The following is a 15,840-nucleotide window of genomic DNA, read 5'->3' on the forward strand; positions in this document are numbered from 1 at the left end:
CTGTTTGTCACTCCTCTCTTCCTCAGACTGTGGTTGAATGAAATAAGAATGAAATTGTGATACAGTTACTTCTTTTCAGTGGAAGCTGTGAATAAACATTTTCTTGGTTTTACTAAAACAGAACTTTGTGGGAGTCTCTGTTCTCTGGGTTTCCTTCAAAAGGCAGTCGCTCAGGAGAAGAGCCATGAAGTATAAAACGCACAAGAAACACACACTTGCAGGCTTTGCAACATTGCGTCTCCCTATCAAAGTATCTGGAGGAATAGACTCTAAAGTGGAAAGACATCAATTGGTAATCAAAATCAAGTTTGATGAAATGTAAATATATATGGGGGAAATTCTGAATTGAAAATAGATGGGGGAAATGAAAAGTAACATTTGTAAGACATTGACAATGTTTTTTGGTCTTGGATGTTCTAACAGAAAGGTTAGAGGTTTGATGTATTTGGTTGCTCACTCTGTGACAGATGGTTTTAGTTGAGACTGAGCAAGAAACGTCTTAATTATGGCCTCATTTAAAGTCTTAATCTGCTCCTTCTAAACCCCTAAAGCTCTTTTTTTGGGGAGTTTGGAGTGTGTGTGTGTGTGTGTGTGTGTGTGTGTGTGTGTGTGTGTGTGTGTGTGTGTGTGTGTGTGTGTGTGTGTGTGTGTGTGTGTGTGTGTGTGTGTGTGTGTGTGTGTGTGTTCTCACATTTTGATCTCTCTCTTTCTCAACCTCTCGATTGCTCTGTTTCTGGAGCAAAATGATGATAAGTACAGAAACGTGGTTGTCTTGGGGCAGGGGGGTCATGAGTCAGGGGAGACAGTGATAGGTGTGATGGTATAGGGTGAAAGAGTGACATTTAGCACCGGAATTAATCCTCCCCCTCAACAGATCGACACTCGAATGACGCAGATACGGAGAAACACATACAGTACCAGTCAAAAGTTTGGACACACCTACTCATTCAAGGGTTTTTCTTTATTTTGACTAATTTCTACGCGTTTTAGAATAGTAGTGAAGAGATCAAAACTATTAAATAACACGTGGAATCATGTATTAACCAAAGAAGTGTTAAACAAATCAAAATATATTTTATATTTGAGATTCTTGAAATTAGCCACCCTTTGCTTTGATGACAGCTTTGCACACTCTTGGCATTCTCTCAACCAGCTTCATGAGGTAATCACCTGGAATGCATTTCAATTAACAGGTATACCTTGTTAAAAGTTCATATGTGGAACTTCATTCCTTCTTAATGCGTTTGAGCCAATCAGTTGTGTTGTGACAAGGTAGGGGTGGTATACAGATGATAGCCCTATTTGGTAAAAGACCAAGTCCATATTAGGGAAAGAACAGCTCAAATAAGCAAAGAGAAATGACAGTCTATCATTACTTTAAGACATGAAGGTCAGTCAATGCAGAAAATGTCAAGACTTTGAAAGTTTCTTCAAGTGCAGTCGCAAAAACCATTAAGCGCTATGATGAAACTGGCTCTCATGAGGACTGCCACAGGAAAGGAAGACCCAGAGTTACCTCTGCTGCAGAGGATAAGATCATTAGAGTTACCAGCCTCAGATTGCAGCCCAAATAAATGCTTCACAGAGTTCAAGTAATAGACACGTCTCATCATCAACTGTTGTCACGCCCTGACCATAGAGAGCCCTTGGTTCTCTATGGTGTAGTAGGTCAGGGCGTGACTAGGGGGTGATCTAGTATGTTTATTTCTATGTTGGTGCTAATATGGTTCCCAATTAGAGGCAGCTGTTTATCGTTGCCTCTGATTGGGGATCATATTTAGGTAGTTATTTCCCCACCTGTGTTTTGTGGGATATTGATTGAATGTTAGTGTGTTTGGGCACTATGGCCTCACAGTCTTTGTAAGTGTTGTTATTTTGTTTTGTTAGTTTCACTTAAATAAATATGTGGAACTATACTCACGCTGTGCCTTGGTCTGCTCATTTCCAAAAACGTGACAACTGTTCAGAGGAGACTGTGTGTGTCACGTCCTGACCAGTAAAGGGGTTGTTTGTTATTGTAGTTTGGTCAGGGCGTGGCAGGGGGTGTTTGTTTAGAGTGTTTTGGGGTTTTTTGGTTCATGTTCTATGTTAGTGTATTTCTATGTTTGTTCTAGTTAGTCTGTTTCTATGCTTAGTTTATTGGTTTGACCTTCAATTGGAGGCAGCTGTTTCTCGTTGCCTCTAATTGAAGGTCCTATTTAATAGGGGTGTTTTGTCTATGGGATTTGTGGGTAGTTGTTCCATGTGTAGCTGTATGTCTCACAGGACTGGTTTTCCGTCATTGTTGTTTTGATTAAGTGTTTTGTTTCGTTTTCTTCTCAATAAACAAGAAGATGAGCATACACATTCCCGCTGCGCCTTGGTCCCATCTTTACGACGAACGTGACAGTGTGAATCAGGCCTTCATGGTTAATTGCTGCAAAGAAATCACTACTAAAGGACACCAATAAGAAGAAGATAGTTGCTGGGGCCAAGAAAAATTGACATTAGACCGGTGGAAATCTGTCCTTTGGTCTGATGAGTCCAAATTTCAGATTTTTGGTTCCAACTGCTGTGTCTTTGTGAGACACAGAGAAGGTGAACAGATGGTCTCCGCATGTGGAGGTGTGATGGTGCTTTGCTGGTGACACTGTGATTTATTTAGAATTCAAGGCACACTTAACCAGCATGGCTACCACAGCATTCTGCAGCGATACGCCATCCCTTCTGGTTTGCGCTTAGAGGATCTATCATTTGTTTTTAAACAGGACAATGACCCAAAACACACGTCCAGGCTGTGTAAGGGCTATTTGACCAAGGAGAGTGATGGACCTGCATCAGATGACCTGGCCTCCGCAATCACCCAACCTCAACCCAATTGAGATGGTTTGGGATGAGTTGGACCGCGGAGTGAAGGAAAAGCAGCCAACAAGTGCTCAGCATATGTGAGAACTCCTTCAAGACCGTTGGAAAAGCATTCATCATGAAGCTGGTTGAGAGAATGCCAAGAGTGTGCAAAGCTGTCATCAAGACAAAGGGTGGCTACTTTGAAGAATCTCAAATATATTTTAATATATACTTTTTTGGGTACTACATGATTCAATGTGTTATTTCATAGTTTTGATGTCTTCACTATTATTCTACAATGTAGAAAAAAGTCAAAATAAAGAAAAACCCTTGAATGAGTAGGTGTGTCCAAACTTTTGACAGGTACTGTACACACACTAAAACACACATGCATGCACACAACTTTCTTTCTAGCATTAGGGGTTCAAATCATTTAGATGTCAGTTGCCTAGCAATCTCACTCTCTTTTTCTGTTCAAGTCTCCCTCTCTCTAACAGGATATACAGGCACATTTCATCCCAACATTTCTTCTCCCTCTTTCTCTCTCGACTTCTCTCCTCCCTCTCTTTGACAACTCACTCCCCCAATTTGGTCTCACGTTACGGTACACAAGTGTGTTCTCCTCCTCTGTTCTCATTTACTTTCCATTTCTTTCTTTCTTTCTTTCTTTCTTTCTTTCTTTCTTTCTTTCTTTCTTTCTTTCTTTCTTTCTTTCTTTCTTTCTTTCTTTCTTTCTTTCTTTCTTTCTTTCTTTCTTTCTTTCTTTCTTTCTTTCTTTCCATACCCACACTCTTGCCACAAAGGAGAGCACAATTTATAACATGTTTATTGATGTGTTATAACATGTCATCCCATCATCGCTATGTTTTTATAGTGTCCCCATTCTCTCCGCAGGTGTCTGTGTGGAGCTCATAGGCCCTAACTCTGCTCTAGGAACAGAGACGCCGTTAGCAGGCTATAGACTTTGATGTGTATGTGTCGCAGAGAGCCTACTCATATTCAGTGACTCTCTCTCTTCTTTCTCTTTCATGTCTCTTCTTCTGCTCTTTTGTCTAGTTGTCAAACTTTTCACGGTACTGCAAATCTTTTTAACACTGTCAGTCACTTTGTTTAATCCTTGACTACTGTCACATTGATCACTATGTCGCTCTTTCTTTCTGTATACCCCCCCCCCCCCCACTCTCTCTCTCTGTCTCTCGCCCTTTCTCTGCCTCTCCCTCCCAGATGGCAATGTTTGTATTGGCTGCCCAGCTAAGCCCTCTGAGTCTGTTTTAGTGAGTTGGTGTGTCGTTGGCGTGTTTGGTGACGTGTGTCTTCACACAATTCTCTTATTCACTGAGCCCAAACCCAGCCAATCAGTGACGTAAGTGGGACCAGAGAGGGATACAGAGAGAGCTTAGAGGGAAGTTATGAGGTTCAGAGAGGCTGAAATGGATTCGTTCAAATTAAACTGGGTATTTTTGTTGGAAAGCTGCATGGTTCACTGTGTGTCCCTGGCCCGTATATTGCCTGCCATTATTATCTCAATATTAAGTGCAGTATCAGGACACCCACTGCTAAAAAGAATGTGACCAACATCCATTATTGATTCACAGGTTACATGTGAATTACATCAGAATGTGACCGCTTCCATCTATCTACTACAGCAGAGCAGGGTAATATGACCCCTCAGGTCAGTGACCACCAGTTCCAGACACATCACCAAGCGGAAAGAGAGAGAAAGAGAAAGCTAGACCTCACCAAGCGGAGAGAGAGCGAGAGCGACAGAGAGAAAGAGAGAGCGAGGAATTCTGAGGTTTTTCCACCCATCCCACAGGAGGCTGCCTGTACATGCTATGACCGGCTGCCAGGTCTTTGGATAGAGAGGGTGAGATACATCCATTACTTGAAGAATATTCAAATGAATATGCGATAACAACACAGTCTCAGTTCAGATAGTGAAGGGAAATGGTGGCGAGAGTGAGAAAGAGTTTTGATGCCTTCACTATTATTCTACAATGTTGAAAATAGTTAAAATAAAGAAAAACCCTTGAATGAGTAGGTGTGTCCAAACTTTTGACTGGCACTGTATAGATGGGGCTCCATACAGGTGGGGCTTAGCCCCACCTGCCCTGAATGACGGGTCGCCCACTGAAGATACGTTTGGTCCAGTGCGAGTGAGATTTTTGAAGAGGGTGGAACCAGGCCTTTTGGCCGCTCCATGGGTTGTTTCAGGTTGGGTGGAAAAGATGGTGGGTGTTGTTGGGTCGATGAAGGTAACCTGATGAATGTTTGTGTTTCTTCAGATCAGAGGGAAAGACTTGGGGAAAGACCTGTATCTTGTTTTGCGGTTAAGTACAGGGCACCATTGAAGGAAGGGATTTCTGGGGTAGTGTGGAGGTGGAGCAATTTAAGTTGAAGATTCCTGGTGTTTGTGACGCCCACTGTTTGGTGCGACACAGATCCGATGGGGAGCGTGGTGAAATAGAGGTGACACAGTCTGTTCTTTTGAGCTTTGATTCAGAGTCTTTACCTGACAAAGTAATGTTAGGATATATGAGTTATGCTTTTAGAGCTTTTGTGCCGAATACACTGCAGTGTTCTAGGTGTCACGTTTATGGGCATGTCGCAGCAGTGTGTAGGAGGGAGATTCTAAGATGTGGGAAGTGTGCAGGAGGACATGGGACAGAGGAATGTGTAGTTTTGGTGGAAAAAAGTTGTGTGTCAACTGTAGTGCTGCCCATGTTTCTGGGGATCGGAGGTGTCCGCTGAGAGAGAGAGGCAGGTGTCAGAGTCGTCAGAAGGTGTCGTATGCTGAGGCAGTGAAGAAAGTAGAGGAGGGTGGATCAAGCATGGGGGATGCTGAGAGGATCCCTTTGATTCCCTTGTAGATCTGTGCCAGAACAGAGCGATAGGGGCGGCAGGTAGCTGAGGGGTTAGCATGTTGGACCAGTAACCGAAAGGTTGCTGGATCAAATCCCTGAGCTGACAAGGTAAAAATCTGTTTTCTGCCCCTGAACAAGGCAGTTAACCCACTGTTCCCCGGTAGGCCGTCATTGTAAATAAGAATATGTTCATAACTGACTTGCCTAGTTAAATAAAGGTATATAAGACAAATATGATGTATGTTTCACTAAGGTTGGCGTCTTAGTGTTCAAAGCAATGGTTATCAACCGTTCCGCAGAGATGGAACAAAAGTCACAGAAAATAGATCTGGTGGCAGCTGCAGAGAAATACTTGGATGTATGAGTTGACTTCAGAAGAGTTACCGGGTGTGTTGAGTGGTAGTGTCATCTCAGGTTGTTGGCATGGGGTAGGATCAAAGTAGGTGGTGGGTTTTAATGAGTGTAGGTTTAGTTGGTCGGGTAATTAAATATTTTTATTTAATTGAGCTGTTTCCACTTTTACCATTTTGTATCACAAAGTGTAATGTATTTATATTATAGTTCAGTTGGGGGCGGTAATGCAATATATTGCATTACCGCTAAACCGTTAAACTCTACCGAAGAAGAAGAAACCCTTCTCCCCCCCCAAGCCCACAAAACGCGCGAAAGTTCACTCATTACACAAGACCAATAACAGCAATGGCGTCCCGTAATAAAGCAGGTAAATCATATAAAATCTAGATTACTTATAAAATTGCACTAATGAAATAAATTGTCACAGTAAATTGTCACAGTTTTACAAGATAAATTGCAAGACACTAAATCAGAGACAGACAACTCTGAGCTAGCTACATTAGCTATGTAAGGACAGATTAGTTAACATTAGCTTGTTTACTTTTACAGTAGCTAACCCAGAGAACTGTATATATATATGACGAGATTGTCTCCGTCTTAACAATGGGAGCCGTTGTCCCAAAGGCGGAAAGGCTGGTGACAAGTTTAGGTCCAAAAATAAGCGCATAGAAAGCACATTTAGGCGAGAGTGAAACTACTCGATTCGCCTCTTCATCTCAGGCTACCCCCACTGTCTGTTGTTGGACAGGTCGTGTTTTGAAGCGCAAGGCGAGCGTCAAGGAGGAGTCCGTGGAGAAGAGGGGTAAAGGCGAGGACGATCAGCCGGAGATTGTCACAGAAGGCCGGAGGGTGGTCATTGAACACTGGTGAGAACTGAACACACCAATAAGACCCATTACATTTGGGTGACGAAAGAGAGGACAAAATATAAATTAATTGGACTTTGTATTCCAGTGTCTATGCCGTTTTCATTTGACAATCTGGCACGCAAATAGCTCAGGGGTCTCCAATGCTGTTCCTGGAGAGGAACCCTTCTGTAGTTTTTTTTTTTCTCCAGCCCAGTTGGCACTAACCTGTTTCAGTTTATCAACCAGCAAATTATTGGAATCGGTGGTGTTGTAGATTATGGTTGGAGTGAGAAACTACAGGACTGTAGCTCTCCAGGAACAGGGTTGGAGAGCGCTGATATAGTTTGTCATCTAACAACATTTACACAATTAGCACAATTTAAAGTGCAAACAAATAAGCTACATCTCTGCTGCAGGTTAACATAACCAGTTAACGGTCACTGTTCTGTTGTCTTACTGCAGTAAAAGCTGACGAGTGTACGGGCGTAATGCCGAGGGGGTCAGAGTTGCCCTCCTGGCTGCCTGTCCAGACCTCACTGTGGTCCTGAACCCCCAGAAGCCCCGGAGTAAAAGTTTTGAAGTGATTCTGGTTGAAGGAGAGAAAGGTAATGATGTCCAGGGATGCATCTGTGTGAAATGTCTCATCTCCTTTCTTTTGTTTAATCCATTACTCTCTTCTCCTACAGAGGTCTGTCTGTGGTCAGGGATAAAGAAAGGCCCGCCTCGCAAGCTGAAGTTTCCTGAGCCTGAAGTTGTAGTTTCTGCCCTGGAGAAGGCACTGAAGACTGAATAGACACCGTTGATGAAGGTCTGTTTAGGCAGAACCTTAACAGTTATGTCCTTCCAGGTCCAATTCAACTGACTAGATTCAAATCGGATTGACCAAAACTGTGGGAAAGAAAGCCATTTGAGCTAGACAGATTGGTTGAGAGGGTTTGGCTACTAGAGCCAGTAATGACACAGACCAAGAGAAAAGCACTAACAAATCAATGCAATCCACTTATTTGATTGGATCAATAATGCCATTATCCAATTGTCCATTATCATTTTTGGGTAAAATAGTGAATTCTCCCTCTTTGTACTTTGCAGCCAGTCATCCGTGGTTTGTAGCAGCTGGATGCAGAATGATGAGGACTGACCAACCGGGTTGCTCCCTAGTCCTTCCTCTGATGACCCAAGCGTCAAGCTCCTCTGGCCTGGATACACAGTGACATCTAATGGTGTCTCTCTGTCCCTCTTTTACAATATTGCTGCTTTTACTGTTGTGTTCTCTTCTTGTTCATATTATCCAAATAGCGCTGTAAAGTCTTTCACCTGCTTTTGTATGTCTATGAAGAATAAATATTGTTTCTACGTTTCTTTCAGTGTTATGTTTTGGAAAGTAGATATCATTTTGCAATAGGTAACACGTACTCTGACACATTCCATGTGTCTGACGTGTGCCTGGCTGTCTGAATGGAATTAACTTGCTATTTATAAAATATGATATTAACTCAATTTAGCAGAGGACATAAACACCCATCTGATTTTGGTACATTTCTAATTCCAATGTAGACCTTATTCACCCCCAGATGTCCCCCCCCCCCCAACATTATATAATTTAAGCTGTACACATATTATGGCACCTAAATGGATATTTAGTCAGGCAATTCCACCATAACAGAGTGATGCTGAGACTTCGATTATTCACTTTAAAATTTGTTAAACCCAATGATTGACAAGTTAAACCATTCTATGCACAAGGACTACTTTGAAATGTCCACTGAACATTCAACAACAGAACAAATACTTGAACAGTGCAGCTGTGAAGTTCAGTAACAGATTGATTGCTGTTGGTGCAGCTTTTTTTTGTGTGTGTTTTGGATGGGAAGCAGCAAGGGGGGACAGGAGGAGACCGAGGGAGAAAAGAGAGGAGCAGGATTTGGACTACAGAGGGAGAGGGTGGTCGGTGAGTACTGAAATATCCACAGCCACCCCCCTAAAGAATATTACCACTTTTAGTGAAGGACTGTATTTCGGACTGAGACCTGACACTTACAGTAGATGGCTTTACCTAACTCAACTATTATGAGTATGATCCACTGATCCAAAATCATTTTTGAAAACTGTCTCTCAGTTTGTCCTTTATCCTTGTTCTTCCCTGCCGGTCCTCTAGGTTTTGTTAGCTGAACACAGAACGATGAGGACTGACCAATGGGGTTGCTCCCCAGTCCTCCTTCTGATGACCCAAGCGCCAAGCTCCTCTGGCGAGGACACCGATGACTTCTAGCGGTGTCTCTGCAGTGCAACACAATTCCTCTATTAGGTTACTGTACAACTGTGGTTCCCAAAATATTTTCAATATACTGTCAGTGTACTCCAAGTAAAACCCTACCATCTCCCTGAGTATCCCCTTCAAAAATCATGTCTGTCCATAATGACCACAATGTGACAAAATGGGGCTTGAGGCATGAGGTGCTGGCTTGTTTACCCTGGAGGGTTACTGCTTCACAGTTTGGGAAACACTGGGTACCAATATACACTGAACAAAAATATAAATGCAACATGCAACAGTTTCAAAATTTTTATTGAGTTACAGTTCATAAGGAAATCAGTCAATTGAAATAAATTCATTAGGCCCTAATCTATAGATCTCACAGACATGCATATGTTGGTCACAGATACCCAGTGCTTGATTTGGACTGAAATAGGTGCTGGTACTGTTTATATCAAGGTACAAGAGCTTCACAATACTTTTAGCTAATATTCTGTAAGACGAACAGGAGCTCAAGCAGTATTAGGTGCCGGTTCTCAGCTCCGGTGAGCTCCTGCCCAAGTCAAGCACTGCAGATACCTTTAAAAAAAAAGAAAGTGGGGGCGTGGATCAATAAACCAATAAGTATCTGGTGACCACTATTTGCCTCATTGAGCACAACACATTGCATAGAGTCGATCAGCTTGTTGATTGTGGCCTGTGGAATGTTGTCCCACTGCTCTTCAATTGCTGTGCGAAGTTGCTGGATATTGGCGGGAACATGCTGTCGTACGTTGATCCAGAGCATTCCAAACGTGCTCAATGGGTGACATGTCTGGTGAGTATGCAGACCATGGAAGAACTGGGACTTTTTCAGCTTCCAGGAATTGTGTACAGATCCTTGTGACATGGGGCAATGCATTATCATGCTAAAACATGAGGATATGCGGCGGATGGATGGCACGACAATGGGCCTCAGGATCTCGTCACGGTATCTCTGTGTATTCAAACTGCCATTGATAAAATGTAGTTGTGTTTGCTATCTGTAGCTTATGCCTGCCCATACCATAACCCCACCGCCACCATGGGGCACTCTGTTCACAACGTTGACATCAGCAAACCAATCAGCCACATGAGGCCATACACACTGTCTGCCATCTGCCCGGTACAGTTGAAACCAGGATTCATCCGTGAAGAGCATACTTCTCTAGCGTGACAGTGGCTATCGAAAGAGAGCATTTGCCCACTGAAGTCAGTTAAGATGCAGAACTGCAATCAGGTCAAGACCCTGCTGAGGACGACGAGCACGCAGGTGAGCTTCCCTGAAACGTTCTGACAGTTTATGCAGAAATTATTTGGTTGTGCAAACCCACAGTTTTATCAGCCGTCTGGTCTCAGACCATGAAGAAGCCGGATGTGGAGGTCCTGGGCTGGCGTGGTTACACATGGTCTGCGGTTGTGAGGCCGGTTGGACGTACTTCCAAATTCTATAAAACAACGTTGGAGGCAGCTTATGGTAGAGAAATTTACATAAAAGTCTCTGGCAACAACTCCAGTGGACATTCCTGCAGTCAGCATGCCAATTGAACGCTCCCTTAAAACTTGAGACATCTGTGGCATTGTGTTGCGTGACAAAATTGCACATTTTAGAGCTGACTTTTATTGTCCCCAGCACAAGATGCACCTGTGTAATGATCATACTATTTAATCAGCTTCTTGATATGCCACACCTGTCAGGTGGATGGATTATCTTGGCAAAGGAGAAATGCTCACTAACAGGGATGTATACAAATTTGTGCACAAATTTCGAGAGAAATAAGCTTTTTGTGCAGCTGATGAAACATGGGACCAACACTTTACATGTTGCGTTTATATTTTTGTTCAGTATATTTGCTGCTATTGCTGAGTATCCACTCATCAATTTCCAATGTGAGATGTCTTATCTAATGTTTTTTTTGTTATATATTAATCTATGGAGAATAAAGCTGCTTTGTTTCTATACTGTTCTACTGTCTTTGCTTCGAGTATGGAATGTGTGCATAGGCTTTTGTGCTTCAACAAAAGCACCGCAAATTAAATCAACCGGATTTCATACTTTTTTTTAAATGCGTCAACGAGCCACACAATCACAGACGCTGATTGGTTCTAAGAATGACGTGAGTCAGACTATCGTTCTATGGTGGTCTTCCGGTGAGGTGGAGGACGCTTTGAAAACCAATTTAGGACCAATCACTTATCCTGTAAGTAGCAAATGTATGTTGGCACAAACGATTATCTAAAATAGATGTATATATATTTCTCAGTTCTATGCGTTCAGCAGGTTTGCACTGGTACGGCTCTAGCCAGGCATTGCCGGATAGCTGGCCTGCATGCTAACATTAGCTAGCATTATTTACTTTTCGCATGATATTGGACTTTATACAGACGCTCACTTTTTTTTGTACCTAGCCGTTTCAAGTAGTTCAAACACCCCTCTTGATCAACGTATTTGTAGCTTCTCAACATGTAATTTATGCTAAGTGTTGTAAATGATTGGCACGCGTTACTGTTCTGCGTTGGCCTGTACCAGAGACTTGTAGTGTTGTCACGATACCACTTTTTACTAACGATGCGATGCCACATTTTTACTAACGAAACGATACGATGTGGGGGGAAATGTCAGTGGACTATTGTCCTGTTCGCCCCATCCCCCGGACGCTTGTTCCGGGTTTCAGATGTTCTGCTTATGTGCTACGCAGAAACCTGTCACTGAAAGTCGCACTTCTACTCAATACAACACGTTGAATTTAACTTTACATTATTCAGTGTATAATAGAATACTGCACAGAATGGCAGATTTGCACATATTTGTATAGGCCTACCTGTGATTTGGCTGGAGGAAGGAAGGAATATAACTTGACATGCATAATGATCTGCGTGTCATTGTGGCAGTAAGGGAAAACACTGCATAAAACCTTTACTCTTCAGTTAACACACACATCTCCCTCACATACTGTCTCCCTCTCTACCACAAACACACACTGCTCTCAACTTTTGAAACGTTAGGCATCAAACAAATTAAGGAGCAACAAAAATATATATTTTTATGTTTTTATTTAGCTTAGGTTTTCATTAGGCCTATATGAATCTTTACCTTTGAAGCACATTTCATGAGTAGCATGCCCTTTTTCTTTCTTCCTGTGCCAATCAGTGGCGAAGCCGTCTAAGGCACTGCATCTCAGTGCTAGAGGTGTCACTACAGACCCTGGTTCGATTCCAGGCTGTATCACAACCGTCCGTGTTAGGGCTTGGTCGGGGTAGGTCGTCATTGTAAATAAGAATTTGTTCCTAAGACTTGCTTAGTTAAATAAAAAATCTCAATTGCCTAGACCTACTGTGAAGTTAAAAGGTGGTTAGCTAGCTATGTAACATGACTGAACAACATTGTTATCAAACCAATAATTTGCGGACCGTGACATGGTTTGTGAAATTATATAAAATGAGTGCAATTCCGGATAGAGAGAGAAGGTATCTCTGGTAATATGGGTCGTGTATATATATATATTTTTTTACGTTTAGGCTAGAGACAAGCTGTTTTCTCTGCTGCAAAGCTGCAAGCATACCTGTGGTGAAGCTGTGCTCAATTTCCCCTCTCTGGCACTCAGATGTTGCATGACAGTACTTATAACACGTGATAAACTAATACAATGTATCAACTTTGCTCGCTCTGCTCCACTGTAACAAATGTACAAATATAACAACACAAGACTCATCAGGGTCTGCAGCCCACTGATGGAGGGATAGATGTGCAGGAAGAGCGGACGGGGAGAAGCAGGTGAGGGTTGGTAGGGGGATGCGGCTAGCTGATTACAGCGCATACAGTGAATACTATTGGACCGCTCATACTAGACTTTATAAACATGTTATAACCGGCGGCAGCAGCTTCTTTAGATCGGCAGGGCCGCCAAATTTGGTGGTATGATATGAAACGGTACTCTAAAATGTTGGTATCATAAGTATAATGATATTTTGGTAGCGTGTTACCGGCATACTGTTCCACACTGAAGTAGAGGACTCTGCGCTGTCGTATGCTTGTGCTATCATAAGTCATTCCAGGGATGTTCATATGCTGTCATGACTTATGAGAGAGCACCACTGAAATCTGACATTACAGCATCTAATGATCAGTCGCGTTATAAATCCTATCCAGCGTCAACTTATCGCATGGCAGAGATGAAGCAGCCATGTCGGTGAAGTATCAGTGTTGTTGAGGCTAAATCGAACCTTTTTTTTTGTCTCTGTACAGCCATGGCGACTGAGGGCCCAGAGAAGACTGGTGAGGAGGCTGCGGGGGCCGGGGCGGGCGCTGGTGGGGGAGGGACGAGGTTTGACCTGGAGAAAGAGACAGAGCTGCGGTTCGAGGTGGAGGCTGGGGAGAAGGTGCAGCTGGAGCTGCTCACGGGATTAGCCGAAGTCTTTGGTTCGGAGCTCAACCGCAACAAGAAGTACACGTTCCCACCGGGCTCCAAGATCGCCGTGTTCACCTGGCAGGGCTGCAGTGTTTCTCTCTCAGGGAAGACAGAGGTGAGAGGCTGTGGAGGAGTAACCGATGAATGGAGGGGGATATGTGCATGGCTGAAACGTCTGCCTTGGTATCTGCAACTGCTAGGAGTGACGGACGCAGAAATGTGTCGATCTCGCTCTCTTCTAGGTGGCGTACGTATCAAAGGACACACCCATGCTCCTCTACCTGAACACCCACGCCGCACTGGAACAGATGAGACGACAGGCGGAGAGAGACAACGAAAGGGGCCCACGGGTCAGTGTTCGGCTGTGTGTGTCTGTTTGTGAGAAGTGGCCCTTGGTCAGTGTGTGTGTGTGTGTGTGTGTGTGTGTTTGTGTGTGTGTGTGTATATGCTCGCTTGTTGTGTAAACGTTGCTTCAACGTTGTCCCCCAGGTGATGGTGGTGGGGCCTACAGATGTGGGGAAGTCGACGGTGTGCAGGCTGTTGCTGAGCTACGCTGTCAGACTGGGCAGGAGGCCCACACTGGTGGAGCTCGACGTGGGCCAGAGTGGGGTGAGACATGAATATGTTGTCTCCGTGGATGGAGGCGCGCATATCGTTTCTTTGCTACTGTTCCCCTCTACGATCACTGCTACTACGTTAATAAGGAGAATTGCATGTAATATTGAAATGAATCATGCTTCTGTGATAGTGTTGACTGGCTGTGTCTGGTTAGTGCTGTTGACGACGTGGTGCTTTCCTGTCAGGTGTCAGTCCCGGGCACAATGTCAGCGCTGTGTATTGAGCGTCCCGCTGACGTGGAGGAGGGGTACTCAGTACAGGCTCCGCTGGTCTACCACTTTGGCTCCACCACTCCAGGGACCAACATCAAACTCTACAACAAGGTGAAAGAGGACACAGATAACCTCTATGATTATGGTATTAGGTTCTATGAACCCATAACTTTGTAATGGACTTTTTCCCCCCTGGTGTATGTAATCTTTCTCACTCTTTCTTCCCCATCCATTTCTCTCTCCCTCCCTCCTAGTTGACATCATGTCTGGCTGAGGTGTTTTCCCAGCGCTGTGAGGTGAACAGGAAAGCCAGTGTGGGCGGCTGCATCATCAACACCTGTGGCTGGGTGAAGGGTTCTGGCTACCAGGCCCTGGTCCACTGCGCCTCAGCCTTCGAGGTGGATGTGGTTCTGGTGCTGGACCAGGAGAGGCTCTACAACGAGCTGAAGCGGGACCTGCCGCATTTCGTCCGAGTCGTGCTGTTACCCAAATCCGGAGGGGTCGTGGAGCGCTCCAAAGACTGCCGGCGCGAGGCTCGGGACGACAAGATCCGGGAGTACTTCTACGGTTTCCGCGGCGTCTCGTTCTACCCTCACGCCTTTGACGTGCGCTTTTCTGACGTGCGCATCTACAAGATCGGAGCACCGTCCATCCCGGATTCGTGCCTTCCTCTGGGGATGTCGCAGGACGATACCCAGCTGAAGCTAGTCCCTGTGACCCCAGGTCGCGACCTCACGCACCACGTACTGAGCGTAAGCTGTGCCGATGAGGGGGAGGAGGTGGCTGGTGGGGTGCGCAGGGGCTTGCTGGAGAGCCCGGTGTGTGGGTTCATTGTGGTGACTAACGTGGACACACAGGCACAGGTGATGACCGTGCTCTCGCCCGCACCAAGACCCCTCCCCAGACACACACTGCTCATCATGGACATTCGCTTTATCGACCTCAAATAGAGGAGGGGAAGAGCGAGAGATGCAGTATGTCTGAAATCTGATGGCTCTGGCAAGGAGTTTATTTTCAGTAGCACAGAGTTTGGGGCAGCAGAGCAGTAGCCTGGTTGCTCTGTTTAGCTAACATTACACTCCTTGTACCAAAAATCTATCTTTGGCATATGACAAGGGTTGGAATGATAGCTAAACAGGGTGGTACCCAGACTAGGAGAGCGGTATCTGTTCTGTCCATATTTGGTTTCACACTCAACTGATAAGGGAGAGATGAAAGACAGCACAACTGTTGAGTGGAGAGTAATGGAGCTGAGGGAAAAGGGCTGTAAATATTTTTCCAATTCAACATCAATTGCAATGTACAGAAACGTCTTGGTTTTATATCAGTTCTATCAAGTTGTTTTCCCCACACAAGACTGTTTGGTATGATTGTTTTTATTGTGAAAATACATTTTTAAATAAAATGTGCCATTTCCAGCAATGTTTTAGATATGAC

General features: G+C 44.2%; 2 protein-coding genes across 2 annotated transcripts; both read left to right on the forward strand.

The window, feature by feature from the left end:
• The first annotated feature begins 6,314 nt into the window (after positions 1–6,314).
• On the forward strand, positions 6,315–8,251 carry selenoh (selenoprotein H). Its single transcript, XM_014212118.2, has 5 exons — positions 6,315–6,411; positions 6,793–6,910; positions 7,355–7,497; positions 7,579–7,700; positions 7,982–8,251. The coding sequence occupies exons 1-4, from the start codon at positions 6,390–6,392 to the stop codon at positions 7,683–7,685; spliced, it is 390 nt and encodes a 129-aa protein (XP_014067593.1). The 5' UTR covers positions 6,315–6,389; the 3' UTR covers positions 7,686–7,700; positions 7,982–8,251.
• Positions 8,252–11,242: 2,991 nt separating this feature from the next.
• Positions 11,243–15,825, forward strand: LOC106611664 (polyribonucleotide 5'-hydroxyl-kinase Clp1). The gene is made up of 6 exons (XM_014212111.2): positions 11,243–11,365; positions 13,411–13,688; positions 13,816–13,923; positions 14,063–14,182; positions 14,377–14,514; positions 14,658–15,825. The coding sequence occupies exons 2-6, from the start codon at positions 13,413–13,415 to the stop codon at positions 15,351–15,353; spliced, it is 1,338 nt and encodes a 445-aa protein (XP_014067586.1). The 5' UTR covers positions 11,243–11,365; positions 13,411–13,412; the 3' UTR covers positions 15,354–15,825.
• Positions 15,826–15,840: the final 15 nt, after the last annotated feature.

The sequence above is a fragment of the Salmo salar genome, chromosome ssa09 (genome assembly GCF_905237065.1).
Source record: "Salmo salar chromosome ssa09, Ssal_v3.1, whole genome shotgun sequence".
Classification (NCBI taxonomy): domain Eukaryota; kingdom Metazoa; phylum Chordata; class Actinopteri; order Salmoniformes; family Salmonidae; genus Salmo; species Salmo salar.

What these genes read in the sequence shown, in the direction of transcription:
- LOC106611664 (XM_014212111.2), top strand. Translation starts at nt 13,413, where the DNA reads ATGGCGACTGAGGGCCCAGAGAAGACTGGTGAGGAGGCTGCGGGGGCC. An exon ending in ACAACGAAAGGGGCCCACGG is followed by an intron (nt 13,924 to 14,062) that starts GTCAGTGTTCGG and finishes GTTGTCCCCCAG; the next exon opens with GTGATGGTGGTGGGGCCTAC. An exon ending in ACATCAAACTCTACAACAAG is followed by an intron (nt 14,515 to 14,657) that starts GTGAAAGAGGAC and finishes CCTCCCTCCTAG; the next exon opens with TTGACATCATGTCTGGCTGA.